Source organism: Papio anubis, chromosome 18 (genome assembly GCF_008728515.1).
Source record: "Papio anubis isolate 15944 chromosome 18, Panubis1.0, whole genome shotgun sequence".
Classification (NCBI taxonomy): Eukaryota; Metazoa; Chordata; class Mammalia; order Primates; family Cercopithecidae; genus Papio; species Papio anubis.
Window position 1 is genome coordinate 48304487 of NC_044993.1, and position 15405 is coordinate 48319891.

The following is a 15405-nucleotide window of genomic DNA, read 5'->3' on the forward strand; positions in this document are numbered from 1 at the left end:
CCTTGCTAGGCTGCATCCCTAGCTCTCAGACTAGGGATAGTATACAAACGTTTGGAAAATTAATGCCTTGAAGATTCAAAACAGTCTATTCACTTCCAAGAGTAATTTCACTTGCTTTCTCACAATCCCTAGGTAAGATAATAGTTAACATTTAATCAGCACTCCCATGTGACGCTTTTCAGTGGCTATGCTAAGCACCTGATATAGGTGTTATTATCTCTTATAAATCTCACCAGCACTATTTTGCAAGGACTAATATCCCCATTTAATGGAAGAGGAAACTGAGGCTCAATGACTTGCCCAAGCTTCTGCCAACTAGTAAGTGGCAGAGCCAGGATTCTAGCTCAGGCTGTATGACCACAGAGTCCACATTTTTCTTTTGTTTTTTATGAGACTAAGTCTTGCTCTGTCACCTAGGCTCGAGTGCTGTGATGCGATCTGGCTTACTGCAACCTCTGCCTCTCGGGTTCAAGCAATTCTCCTGCCTCAGCCTCCCGAGTAGCTGGGATTACAGGCACACACCACCACGCCCAGCTAATTTTTGTACTTTTAGTAGTGACGGGGGTTTCACCATGTTGGCAAAGTTGGTCTCGAACTCCTGACCTCAAGTGATCGGCCCGCCTTGGTCTCCCAAAGTGCTGGGCCTACAGGCGTGAGCCACCGCGCCCGGCCAGAGTCCACATTTTTGACGACGAGGCCACACTGTCAGTTCCACAGATGGGGAAACTGAGGCCCGGGGCAGGGCACTACATTGTGCCGGCGGAATCGTGGCCAGTGAGGGAAGCACGGGCTGCACGCCGATTCTTCCTCCTTGGTCAGGGAAGTCACTGAGGTGCAGGAGGCGAAGGGCGACAAGTGGAAGCCCCTTCCCATTATTAAGGATGGAGAGCGGCGCGGTAATTGGGATCTAACCCACCAGGCGGAAACACTAGGGAAACGGCGCAAACGGAAAACCGGAAGTGCGTCACCCAACGGACGGGCGAATCGGCTGCAGGCCACCAACGGGAACGCCGCGTTCGCGTTCGCCCCGCCCCAAAGGAAGAAGAGTCCGCCTTGCGACCGTATCCGCTAGCGCAGCGCGGGTTGCGGTTGGTCACCCTGGTGGGTAACGCGGCGCGCTAGGGGGTAGAGGGGAAAGAAGAGGGACTTCCAGGAAGGCAAGGGGAGGACGGAAGGTGGGGTGGGCGAGACAGGCAGTGGGGTCTGGCCCCATGGTCGGTCCCCGTGGGCTGTGGAACTCGGGGACGGGGGTCTTGGGGCTCCCCCTTCTTGACGGGGAAACTGAGGCCCAGAGAGGGGCTGCAGAAGGCAGCGGACAGGGATCTCCTCCCACAACACACACAAAGACATCTAAAAATCGTACTATTTAGTGAAAAATGTTTTTAATCGTAATTACGATTTAACAGGTAAGGATACTTTTCATCGTAATAGGTGAAAAAGCGAAATATAAAATTCGATTACATCTATGGAAAACACAGCCTTCGCCGACCACCCTGTCTGTCCCGCCGCCCTCCGTGCTCCCCTCTGTTTTTGTGTACGGAGTTTCTCACTTTGTACAAGTCCGCAGCCGCTTGTGTTACAGCCCCGAGGCCAGATGCGTTTAAAATCGAGGATTTCTCGGACTTTGGAAAGGTAAAGGGCGTATGTTTTATGTTAGGTTTCACCCTCAGTGGGGGCTGGAGCAGCGGCTTGCAATCAAATACACGACCCTTTCCACAGCTAAAGATATGAAGATGTGCATATATTATATTGACCGGGTCGCGGTGGCTCACGCCTGTAATCCCAACAATTTGGGAGGCGGAGGCGGGCGCGGGCGAATCACTTGAGGTCCGGAGTTCCAGACCAGCCTGGCTAACATGGTGAAACCCCGCCTGTACTAAAAATACAAAAAATTAGCCGGGCGTGGTGGCGCGTGCCTGTACTACCAGCTACTCGGGAGGCTGAGGCGGGAGGCTGAGGCAGGAGAATCACTTGAACGAGGGAGGCGAAGGTTGTAGTGAGTCAGGATCGCGCCACTTCACTCCAGTTGGGGCAACAAGAGCGAAACTCCGTCTGAAAAAAAAAAAGATATGCATATATTTACACTGTTGGGATAAATAACCATAGATAGCCTCACCTTAAGTCAGGTCAAGTTCTCCAACGTAAGAAACAAGTTTTGGTATTCAGACTTTTTTTTTTTCCCCTGCATCCGATCATCCACTAGTATTCATACCTTTTTAGATTTGAGGGTTGCAGATGAGGGACCTGGATTGTAGCTGTTCTGTTCACTCACTTTTCTCACTCTCGCTGGATAAGAGAGTGTCTTTGAGAACAGGAACCGTGCTGTTGTATGGTCACGTCTCTCTCTGCCACCAACTCTTGTGTGTCACCTTGTGCCCTTTTAGTCTCAGTTTCCTCATCTGTAAGATGGGGTCAGTGATCCTTTGCTCATAAGGTTCTGGTTAGGGTTAAATGATGTCGTGCATGTGAAGCACAAGAATTGTGTTAGCACCTGCACGAATGGTATGACTGAGATTTACTTATTCCACAAACATTTATATTTCAAAATTATTAAATTTAAATACATTTATTATTAAATGAATTAAATGCATTAATTAATTAAAAGTATAGATGTATTTCTTAAAATGTGGGTGATAGGAATTTTAAAGATTTATATAATGCTTCAAAGCCTTAGAAAAGGTTTTCTTTAGTTGGTTTATCTGTATATCTGAACTCTTGAAACTTAAAGCTAAAATACTAGGATTTATCTGCAGGGTTGCAGAGAGATAATTCTGCCTTAAATTGTCTAAAACAAAAACAAAACAAGACAATATGTTATACATGGGATTAAAACCAATTTTTCTCCCATTTTTTCTCCTTTTTTCTTTTGCTGCCCACATTGTGCCTTTATTTTATGAGCCCCAGTTTTCTGGGCTTAGTAAAAAAAAAAATTCAATTCTAAACGTTGAATTTAGGGAGTTTTTGTTCTTAAATAAAAAGGCATAGACTTAAAAAAAATAAATGTTTATCCGGGAAAATATATTGAAATCATGCTGCTGAGCCTCTATTTTCTTTGATGTTTTGGTTCGGTATTCTTTTATCATAAATTCTTAGCATTTAAAAATTTATTGATGTACATTTAAAGCCAATAAATTGTTTTAATTAATACAAATATATATATATATATATATATATTTGTGATGGAGTCTCACCCTGTCACCCAGGCTGGAGTGCAGTGGCGCGATCTTGGCTCACTGCAACCTCCAGCTCCTGGGTTCAAGCGATTCTCCTGCCTCAACCTCCTGAGCAGCTGGGATTACAGGCGTGCACCACCATGCCTGGCTAATTTTTGTATAAAATAGAATTATTTAAGTAGGTGATACATGTATGTCTATGGCTAATCCCACCATTCTCTCCACAGTCTCTTCTCATAGAGACAAGGGATACAATATGCATAAACAAACTTATGGTTGTCTTTCTTCCACTCCTACTTTCCCGCCCCTTTTCCACCAAATCATAGCATTCAGTCGTATCTTGTTCTCATTCTCATTTACATTTATTTTGGCTGTTATTTAACATATTCACGTTACTTTTTTTTTTTTTGTGGAGAGTGGATCTTGCTATGTTGCCTAGGCTGGTCCTAAAGTCCTGGTCTCAAGCAGTCCCCCCGCCTTGACCTCCCAAAGTATTGAGATTACAGGTGTGAATCACCGTGCCCGGCCCATCACATTTAAAAACATTGTATGTAACATACCTATACAATTGTGTGGAAGTATAAGTTTGAAGGACAAAAATGAAATGAACGCTCATGTACCTGCCACCAAGTTAAGAAATAGACATTTTCAGATCCCCAAACCCCCCACTGAATCCTTTCTTCCCTCCTCAAAGATAACTACCACTCTGAATATTGTGTTACTTGTTCCTTTGTTTTGCTTTGTAGTTTTTGCGATGTATGTTCATATCTCTAATGAATATAATGTATGCTTTTGCTGAGTTCGATTTTATATGATAGGATCCTAAAATATATTTTGTGTGACTTGCTTCTTGCACTTAACGTTATCTTTTTGAGAAGCATGTGTGTTGATGTGAGGAGCTCTACTTTATCTTCATTGCTGATTTGAATTCTATGAGATAATTATATTGTTTTAATGTAGTTCTTCAGTTGGTAGGCATTTATACTGTTGCCAGACTTTTGTTATTACACCGTGCTTCTGTAAAAACATATTTCCTAGCGCAAAAGTGGAAGTTTCTGTAAGGTATATACCTAATAGATTTCTGGGGATATGCAAATTTGCTAGTAATATCAACTGTTATCTGAAATGGTTACAGTAATTTATACTCAGCCTGGTGTGGTGGCTCACACCTGTAATCCCAGCACTTTGGTAGGCCAAGTTGGGTGGATCACTTGAGTCCAGTAGTATGAGACCAGCTGGGGCAACAGGTGAGACCCCATCTCTACAAAAAATACAAAAATTAGCTGGGCATGGTGGTGTGTGCCTGTAGTCACAGCTTCTAGGGGGGTCTGAGATGAGAGGATCGATTGAGCCCACAAGGTCAAGGCTGCGGTGAGCTATGACTGTGTCATTTCATTCCAGTCTGGGCAACAGAATGAGACCCTGTCTCAAAGAAAAAAAAAAAGAATTTATACTCTTCCTGCAACAGATGAAAAACAGATGAAAGTTTCAGCCTCAGCCTCAGACATTCTTTTAAAATTTTTGCCTATCTGGTGTTGGCTAAGACATTCCTTCACTGTGGTTTTAATAATCATTTATCTGATAACATTGAGATTGAGCATCTTTTTTCTGTATTTATTCATCATTTATGCATCCTCTTTTTGTAAAATTTCTGTTGCCCATTCCTCTTTCACAGTTGTCTTTCCCATGCTGATTTGTAGGAATTCCTTATATAGTCTGAATATGAATCTTTTGTATTATGTAGCTTATGTTTGTTTTAAAAACCCTCCAGTTGTATCCCCTAACCCCCACCTTTCTGGTATTTTTGGTGAATACAGGCCCTTAACTTTAACAAGTCAAATTTATCAGTATATTCCTGTATCACCTGTAATTTTTGTATCTCTTAAAGAAATCTTTCCCTACCCTCAGGTGATAAATATATTCTGTATATTGTCTAAAAGTCTTATAGTATTTTTCCTTATTATGACCTTATCCCTTCAGCATTGATGTTTGTGTATAGTGTGAGGTAAGAATCAAATTTTATTCATTTTTTTCACATATGGATAACAAGTTTTCCTGGCACCTTTTATTGGAAAGTTTGCTTCCCTCCACCATCAAGTATCCATGTACATGTACCTTTCCGTTTCTGAGTTCTCTGTTCTGTTCCATTGATTGGTCTTATTTGTCTGTCTCTGTAGCATTACCACACTTGACTCGTTACTCTAGCTTTATAAGAAGTGCTTTTTTTTGTTTTGGTGTGTTTTTAGACAGGGTCTCACTCTGTCACCCTGGCTGGAGTGCAGTGGTACAATCATGACTCACTGTAGCCTCGACATCTCGAGCTGAAGCAGTCCTCCCACCTCAATATCACAGGTACCTGGGACTACAGGCATGTACCATCATGCCCAGCAAATGTTTTTTTAATTTTTATTTTTAGTAGAGACAGGGTTTCACCATATTGCCCAGACTGGTGTTGAACTCTGGGCTCATGCAGTCTGCCCACGTCAGCCTCCCAATGTGTTGGGATTACCGGCATGAGCCACTGCGCCCAGTCAATATGAGAAGTCTTTATAGCTGGTAGGACAAGTCCTCCTGCCTTTATCTTCTCCCAGGAATGTCTTTGCTGTTTTGCCTTTGTGTTTTCTATGTAAATTTTTAGAATCATCTTGTCAAATCACACACACACACGTACACAAAGCCTGTTGGGATTTTGATTGCAATTGCATTGATTCAATTGCATTGGGTCAATTTAGTTTTTAAAGTGATTGCTGTCAACATTTCATTTTTCCCTATGATGTTTGCTGCAGGTTTTTTTGTAGATGTCACTTAGTAGATAAAATGTTGTCTTCGATTCCAAATTTGTTTTTGGTGTAGATACATGTTGAATTTTATCAGTTGTATATTCTGCATCATTAAGATGATCATATGCTTTTTTAAAAAAACTTAGGTTTGGCAGTACATATGAAGGTTTATTAGACAGGTAAACTCACATCATAGGAGTTTGTTGTACAGCTTTTTTAATCACCCAGGAATTAAGCTCAATACCCAATAGTTATATTTTCTGCCCTTCCTCCTCCTCTCACCCTCCACCCTCAAATAGACCACAGTGTCTGTTGTTTCCTTCTTTGTGTTCATAAGTTTTCATCATTTAACTCCCACTTATAAATGAGAACATGTGGTATTTGGTTTTCTCTTCCTGTGTTAGCTTGCAGAGGATAATAGTCTCCAGTTTCATCCATGTTCCCGCAAAAGACATCATCTCATTCTTCCTTATGGCTATGTCGTGTTCCATGGTGTATATGGACCACATTTTCTTTATCCAGTCTGTCATTGATGGGCATTTAGGTTGATTCCGTGTCTTTGCTTTTGTGAATAGGGCTGCAGTGAACATTCCCGTGCATGTGTCTTTATGGTAGAATATTTCTATTCCTCTGCTATATACCCAGTAATGGGGTTGTTGGGTCAAATGGTAGTTCTCCTTTTAGCTCTTTGAGGAATCGCCACACTGCTTTCTATAGTGGTTTAACAATTTACACTCCCACCAACAGTGTATAAGTTTCCCTTTTCTCTGCAACCTTGCCAGCATCTGTTATTTTTTGACATTTTGATAATAGCCATTCTGATTGATGTGAGATCTCAGTGTGGTTTTGATTTGCATTTCTCTAACGATCAGTGATACTGAGCTTTTTTTTCATATGCTTGTTGGCTGCATGTATGTCTTCTTTTGAAAAGTGTCTGTTCATGTCCTTTGCCCAGTTTTTAATGGGGTTGATTTTCTCTTGTAAATAGTTTGCAAATATTTTCTCCCATTTTGTAGGTTGTCTGTTTACTCGGTTGATAGCTTCTTTTGCTGTGCAGAAGCTCGTATGTGTAATGAGATCCCACTTGTCAATTTCTGCTTTTGTTGTGATTGCTTTTGGTGTCTTTGTCCTGAGATCTTTGCCGGTTCTATGTCCAGGATGGTATTGCCTAGGTTGTCTTCCAGGCATTTTATAGTTTTAGGTCTTACATTTAAGTCTTTAATCCATCTTGAGTTGATTCCTGTATGTGCTGTAAGGATGGGGTCCAGCCTCAGTCTTCACATATGGCTAGCCACTTATCCCAGCACCATTTATTGAATAGGGAGACTTTTCCCCATTGCTTGTTTTTGTCATCTTTGTCAAGGATCAGGTGGTCGTAGGTGTGTGGCCTTATTTTTGGGCTCTCTATTCTGTTCTGTTGGTGTATGTGCCTGTTTTTCTACCAGCACCATGCTGTTTAGCCCTGTAGTATAGTTTGAAGTTAGGTAACGTGATGCCTCCAGCTTTGTTCTTTTTGCTTAGGATTGCTTCGGCTGTTCAGGCTCTGTTTTGGTTCCATTGTGATTATTTATTTATTTATTTATTTTTGAGATGGAGTCTCACTCTGTTGCTCAGGCTGGAGTCCAATGGCATGATCTTGGCTCACTGCAACCTCTGCCTTCCAGGTTCCAGTGATTCTCCTGCCTCAGCTTCCTGAGTAACTGGGATTACAGGCGCGCACCACCATGCCCAACTCATTTTTATATTTTTGGTAGTGACGGGGTTTCACCATGTTGGCCAGGCTAGCCTCTTAGCTGCTAACCTCAGGTGATCTGCCCGCCACGGCCTCCCAAAGTGCTGCGATTACAGGCGTGAGCCACCGCGCTCCGCCCTGTGTGAATTTTAAAATGCTTTTTTCTTTATTAATATGGTGACTCACATTGATTGATTTTTAGATGTTAAACCATTACTGGAATAAACCTAAGTGATGATATGTCGTGCCTTTTACATATCTGGATTAAGTTTGTTAGCATTTTGCTTAGGACATACTGCAGCTGTGTTCATAAAAGATACTGGCTTGTAATTTTCCTTTCTTTTGAAATCCTTGTTAGGTTTCAGGGCCAAATTAGGTTAGCCTTATCAGATGGGCTGGGGAGGGTTTGCTTTTTTTCTGGCTCTGAGATTGTGTAACATTTGAAATGATTTGTTTTTAGAATGTTTGGTAGAACTTCTTGATAAAGTCATTGGGACCTGAAGTTTTCTTTGTGAGAAGATGGATTTTCTATAAAATGTCGTTAATGGTTATAGGAGTGTTTAGGTTTTCAGATAATTCATTCATTAGTTTTGAATAAATTTCCTGTGACTTTTTACATAGTTAAATTTCAGGTTAATTATTATAAATTATTAATGATATTTTAAAGTATCTTAATTGCAGATATTTGTCTCATCTGCAGTTAATTTCCCTTTTTTTTCAAATATTGTTTATAAGTTTTAGCTCTTGCAAAATCTTGTTGGTAGTTTTTCACTTTTTTAATGTTTTTTCATAGAATAATTTTGGTTTTGTTGACCTTAGAGATATGCTTATTTTCAGTCTTTATTAATTTCTGCCCTTTATTATTTTCTTTTTTTCTTTCTTTCTTTTTTTTTTTTTTTGAGACTGTTGCCCAGGCTGGAGTGCAATGGCGCGATCTCAGCTCACTGCAAGCTCCGCCTCCCGGGTTGACGCCGTTCTCACGCCTCAGCCTCCGGAGTAGCTGGGACTACAGGCGCCTGCCACCTTGCCCGGCTAGTTTTTTGTATTTTTAGTAGAGACGGGTTAGCCGGGATGGTCTTGATCTCCTGACCTCGTGATCCACCCGCCTCTGCCTTCCAAAGTGCTGGGATTACAGGCGTGAGCCACCGCGCCCGGCCTTATTATTTTCTTATTTTACCTTTCTTTGGATTTAATTTGCAGTTCTTTTTATAGCTTCTTTTTGTTGTTGTTGTTGTTTTTGTTTTGTTTTGTTTTTTGAGACTGAGTCTTGCTTTGTCGCCCAGGCTGGAGTGCAGTGGCACCATCTCAGCTCCCTGCAACCTCTGCCTGCCGCGTTCCAGCGATTCTCAAGCCTGGGCCTCCTGAGTAGCTGGGACTATCGGCACGTGCCACCACACCTGGCTAATTTTTGTATTTTTAGTAGAGACGGGGTTTCACCATGTTGGCCAGGCTGGTCTCCACCTCCTGACCTCAAGTGATTCACCTGCCTTGGCCTCTCAGAGTGCTAGGATTATAGGTGTGAGCCACCATGACCAGCGCCCTCAACCTTTTTTTTTTGAGACAAGGCCTCACGCTGTTGCCCAGCCTGGAGTGCAGTGATGTGATCACGGTTCACTGCAGCCTTGACCTCCCTGGCTCAAGCAATCTTCCCACCTCAGCCTCCTAAATAGCTGGGAATATGGAGGTGTGCCACCATGCCCGGCTGATTTTTGTATTTTTTGTAGAGATGGGGTTTTGCCATGTTGCTCAAGCTGGTTTTGAACTCCTCGGCTCACTGTGCCCAGCCTATAAGGAACTCTTATAGAGGTAGATTTTATTCATTATTAATTTGATAAGGTTTTAAATCTGGTGTAAGCTGGAACATTTAGTCTATTTTTATTCATTGTTATTACTAATCTAGTTGGATTATTTCTCCTGACTTCCTTTTTTTGTGTGTGTTTGCTTTTCCCATCCTGGTTTTTCCTTTCCTTTGTTGCCACCTTTAGGGTTAAGTGATCATTTTTTCTCTTTACATTATTCCTCTTTACCATTTGGAAATTATATACATTATTTGTTTTTTTAAAAGATGTTACTCTAGAAATTGTAAAATACAAGTGTAAAATTTATTAATGTCCAGATTCTACTCCTGACCATCACAAGGCTATTAGGACACTAATCCCAGTGATAGCTCACCTCCCATTTATGTTATTATTTTTGTGTAGTTAGTTTTTTAAAAACCCCATTCTTTTTACTGTGGTATTAAAAACTTTTTTAAAAGATAGAAGCATTTCTTCTGATTTTTACTGTTTTATACAGTTCACTTGGATTTAACCACATATTTACCAACTTTTTTTGCTCTTGATTCTACCCTGCATTTTAGACCTTCCAGCATGTATCCCTTTCTTTCTTCCTGAACTATATGCTTTGGAATTTCCTTAGGGAGCATCTGCTGGTGACTTGCTCTTTCAGTTTTTCGTTGTTTGGAAATGTTTTTGTCATACCCTCTTACCCTCAGTCTTTAGCTGGTTGTAGAATTCTCTGTTGAGACACCCCTCCCGGCATAGAAGATGTGTTTCCACTGTGACCGGCTTCCATTGTTGCCATTGTGATAGCAGCCGGCCGTCTACTTGTTGCTCTTTAGAAGTCATCTTTTTCCTTGATTGCGTTTAATCTCTGGTATTATGTTCTTTTACTAGGATGTACCTAGGTGGATATTTTAGAGTTTATTCTGCTTGAGATTTGATGGGATTACGATGGCCGTGATTCAAATCATTTGTCCCCACTACCAAGCCTCAGTGATACCTCATCCCCTTTCATAGGATCCCTTCAGGAGACTGCTTTCTGGACTCTTTGCCTCCCATTTCTTTCCTCTACACCTCCATGATGCCAAAGGGGATAATCTTCCTAAAACACAGCTAGGCAACGCTGTTTTCCTGCTTTGAGACCCTTAGTTTGTAGAGATCCTTTGTTTGCAGGATACAAGTCCATTTTTTTAGCCTGGCACATTCTATCCCTGTGCCCAGAGCAACCACTGGCAAATACAGGGGTGCCAAGTACATCGACATGGAATGGCCCTAGTGATAGGAAATAAAGTTGATGACTGGCTGGATTTGAGGTTTAGGGAGAGGAGGACCAGAGTTTGATGCGCGGGTGTGTGGTATGATTGTGTGGACTGCACCGTCCACACCAGATGATTTGCAAAGAAAAGGACTTAGGAGAGGAAAGGGGCTAAGGAGGTGGAAGGAGAGGATGAGTCTAATGTAGGCTTTGTTGAGGTGCAGATTTGGTGAGATGGAGGATGTTTTTCTAGCAGGCAGTTGAAGGAACTGGTTATGAGATGGTGCATTTTCCCAGCCCTGAGGTCCAGTTGAGGATGCTGTTAAAGAACAGCACTGGCCAGGCCCTGTGGCTCATACCTGTCATCCTAGCCCTTTGAGAGGCTGAGGCAGGTGGATCGCCTGAGGTCAGGAGTTCGAGACCAGCCTGGCCAACATGGTGAAACTTGTCTCTACTAAAAATACGAAAATTAGCCAGGCACGGTGGTGGGCGCCTGTAGTCCCAGCTACTTGGGAGGCTGAGGCAGGAGAATCACTGGAACCCGGGAGGCAGAGGTTGTAGTGAGCCGAGATCATGCCACTGCACTCCAGCCTGGGCAACAGAGTGAGACTTCATCTCAGATTTAAAAAAAGAACAAAAGAACAAAAGAACAGTAATTAGCAGTTTTGTGTATCTCTTATGTGCCAGGTGCTTGGCAAGCCTTTGGTAGTTGTGATTCATTTAGGCTTCCTCTGCCTTTAAGATAGCTACTAGTTTCCCTGTTTTGGAGATGAAAAGACTGGGCCTTAGGGAGGCTGAGCATTGTTAGCTAAAAATGTTTGCGTGCTGTATTTGCCCAAGGCACCAGTGAACTTCTTGTCAGATCATGGTATCACCTAAAATGAATGTAAACACCTCAGGATTCCAGGACCCACTGCAGTCAGAACATCCAGGAAAGGGTTTGGGAATCTGTATTGTTAATATACACATTAGGAAATTCTTAGGATCGGGCAGGTCTGGGACTTTCTGGTCTCAGTGCTTCCTGTTTAGTTCCAAATCCACATTCTTAGCCCCTGCAGTGCGTGCTCCATGGCGGTAGCCAGCGTTTTGATCAGGGCTTGTGGAAAACTTTTATTAGCTGTGATCTTTGTGGTTTGCGGGAAGATCCCATTTTATTAGCAAGCAGGAGATTTAAAAAATAGCCTGAAGTCCTACCATGATAGTTGTTTTATTAGCGATTTGAGGAAACTAACATTCATTAAGTGTTTATTAGCAGTTCTCTCAGTAATGAACTTGATTATAATTTTATGGTGAAAAAACGGGTCCTCTGCTAAATTTCTCCAAGGCCATAGATCTGGTAAAAGGCTCAGCCAAGGGTTAGACCCAGGATTGCCTAATAGTAAAAATAGCTCACACTTATTTAGTGCTTACTATTTTACCAGGCTATTACATGTATTAACCCATCTAATCTTCATAGCAATTCTGCAGAGGACGTTTCTATCATTATTCTCACTTTACAGATCAGAAACCGAAGCACCGTGGGGACTAATTTGCTCAATTTCACATGCCTAGTAAGTGGGAGAGCCAGGCCCTGAATCCCGGCATTCTAGCTCCAGAATCCACACCTCTTATCACTGCCCAGTCCTGATTTGCTGTGACTCGTGTTCTTCTTCTCACCTTCGTAGTAATCAGCATGAAGAATGACTTTAAAATGATAGCAAATTTATATGTGTTAATGTAAATTAGTACAAGACCCAGGACATTGCTTCTGATGTGCTTGGGGATGACTAGTGTCATTTACTTCCTTTTCAGTTCGTTCCCACATGCAGGGTAGCACAAGGAGAATGGGCGTCATGACAGATGTCCACCGGCGCTTCCTCCAGTTGCTGATGACCCATGGCGTGCTAGAGGAATGGGACGTGAAGCGCTTGCAGAGACACTGCTACAAGGTCCATGACCGTGAGTACCGTTTCCCTGTTCCCAGGGCGCTCTGGTGCTGTGTTGATCAGGGACCAGTGACATAGGTACAATACCATGTAACTGGTTAACCGGTACTCCTGAGCTGAGCATTCAAGCCTCTTCACAGTCTTACACAGGCCCATCTTCCATTTTTTTTTTTTTCGAAGTAAACCTGACATTTAGCTCTGTGGATAAAAACTTGGAGTCTAAAGCTGTATAGTTGTGGTTCACACCAAGCCTCCAGGACCTGCCCCAGTCTCAGTTTCTGTGTCTCTGAAGTGGGGATAGTAATTGTACTTAACACGTAAGTAAGTGCGTGGTTCAGGGAATTGAGAGACATGATATGTACAAGACACCTGGCACAGAGACAGTGCCTGGTGGGCTATTGATGGACACAGGGCAGCTTGGCCGAATGCAGTGGCTCACATCGTTATCCCCGCACTCTGGGAATCAAGGTGGGAGGATCGCTTGAGGCCAGGAGTTTGGGACCAGCCTGGGCAATGTAGCGAGATTTTTTTTTTTGTTTAAAAAATATTTTTTTATTTAAATAAAAAAATTTATTTTCTCTCTATTTTTTTATTTAAAAAAAGAAAACAAATTATAAAACAAAAAAATGGGGCAGCTTAGCATAACACTTAAGGGCACAGCCTTAGACTGGGCCAGACCTGGAGAGTGTGTCCCTGCCCTGTGTCAGCTGAAGGCATTTGGGGCATCTTAGGGGGCCACTGGGAGGGGCAAATAAGAAGCCGTTGGAGACAGGGCCTGGTGCTAAGTTCTTAGTAACTGGAGATGGCGGAAGAAGCAGTAGAATCAGTGTTGATAGATCAGTTGAATTAGTATTGGCAGATACTGTTGAGTTGCCTGCCAGTATGGGTAGATCTTACTGATTAGATTTTATGCAGTGACAAAGGTGGTGAGTTATGCTTATTGTATGATGTGATTATGTTGTTTTTTGTGAAGTACAAAATGATTTTTCATTGGTTATGAATGCATTTGCATGTAAAGGCATAAAAGTGGACTGGAAGAAGACGCAGGACACTTGTGAGGTGCTTGTGAGGAGAAGCAGAGTGGGAGTGGGCTGTCAGCAGAGATCACAGGACCTTCACTTTTATCCTGTTATGTTCTTTTATTAAAAAGAAAAGTCTTGAAGCCAACGTGACATTATTAGCCTAACAACATGACATTAATTAGTGTGATCTCATGGTTGTCACCTCTGATGAATGGGAATGCAGGCCTTTGGTTTTTATTCTGCCTTTCTCTCTGTATTTTTAATTTTCAAAAGAAAAATAGAAAAAATGACATAGAAGTGAGCCAAGCCAAGAGGTGTGAGAAAGACAGGGACCAAGTACACAGGCAAAGGGACACACAAAAAAGGCAAAAAGATGCTTTCATTCTTAGTCCTCAGGCATCCTGTAGCTCCTTGCAGTGAGATGTGACAGGGCGAAGGGACACCAGAAAAGGTGTCCCTCCTGTCTCCAAAGGCAAGCACCTCATGAGCGTATTACATCTTCTTCCCGGCCACTTTTTTACCTTTGCCTGCAAATGCTTTCATAAGTGATGAACGTCATTTTGTACTTTTCAGAATGTGAAGAGACACGAGAAAAGGTAGGTGCCACATTCGGAGCACTGCAGTTTCTGCAGCCTGTTAGAGTTCAAAGCCTGATCCCAGAGAGGTGAGTGGTGAGTGGGAGTAAGAAGGGGGAGACAGAACAGAAACAAGTATTCTTTCAAGGTGTGCAAAGGAAGGAGAAAAAAGGTGGTGTATTAGACAGAGAAGAAGCAGTTTGAAGTGCCTGGAGAGTAGCATCTACGTTCTCCGGAGCACTGGTCCATGGAGGTGTTCCATGGGGAATTCTGGGAGCTCAGTAATGCCAGGAACAGGTTAGCCTGTTGACCTGTGTTTAATTCTGTGTATCCAAACCTAATTGACCTACTGATAACTTATCCTGGGAATCCCTAGACAAGAATATATGATGTGTGGGAAGAGAATACATTCTTTTCGTGTGCAGATCGTGAAGAACCCTGTACACCATAGTAATGGTTTTTTACTTCTGCGGACAGTGTGGACCTCTTGAAGTATTCAAAGCAGAGAGTGAGATAGACAGTGCTAAGTTTGAGAACCATCCCCGTGGTGAAAGTAGATGTGCCACAGTTGCACCGGCAGAGAAGGATCTTTGGTGAGAGACTTTTCTATTGAAAGGGGATGTTATACCTGTTAAGCTAGTTTCTCTTGCTCTTTAAAAAGCATGGTAGCGGCCGGGTGTGGTGGCTCACACCTGAAATCCTAGCACTTTGGGAGGCTGAGGGGGATGAGTCACTTGAGGTCAGGAGTTCAAGACCAGCCTGGTCAACATGGTGACACCTCATCTCTACTAAAAATACAAAAAGTAGCCGGGTGTGGTGGTGCATGCCTGTAGTCCCAGCTGCTTGGGAGGCTGAGGCAGGAGAATCACTTGAATCCAGGAGGCAGATGCTGCAGTGAGCTGAGATCGTGCCACTGCACTCTAGCCTGGGCAACACAGCGAAACCGTGTATCAAAAAAAAAAAAAGCATGGTCAGACTTTAAACCTACCCCTCAATATCCTCCAGAGATGGCCATAAGAACACTTGTCTTCAGCCTGAGCAACATGGTGAAACCCAGTCTCTACCAAAAATACAAAAAGTTAGCCAGGTGTGCTGGCACACACCTCTGGTCCTAGCTACCCAGGAAGCTGAGGCAGGAGGATCGCTTGAGCAGGGGAGGTGG

At 42.7% G+C, this 15405-nt stretch overlaps 1 protein-coding gene across 5 annotated transcripts in view; it reads left to right on the forward strand.

The window, feature by feature from the left end:
* The first annotated feature begins 408 nt into the window (after positions 1-408).
* The window catches only part of NSMCE1 (NSE1 homolog, SMC5-SMC6 complex component), a 44724-nt gene continuing 29727 nt past the window's right edge, over positions 409-15405 (forward strand). The window contains exons 1-2 of one of the 5 annotated variants that reach the window (XM_003916703.5): positions 409-1101; positions 12513-12659. In XM_003916703.5, coding sequence (XP_003916752.1) covers positions 12524-12659 — 136 coding nt within the window. In that variant the 5' untranslated portion in view covers positions 409-1101; positions 12513-12523. Of the gene's footprint in view, positions 1102-1227; positions 1407-1436; positions 1633-12250; positions 12272-12512; positions 12660-15405 lie in introns of those variants that run through there. The other 4 variants (XM_009196192.4, XM_009196193.4, XM_021931841.2 and 1 more) reach the window with 4 other exon arrangements.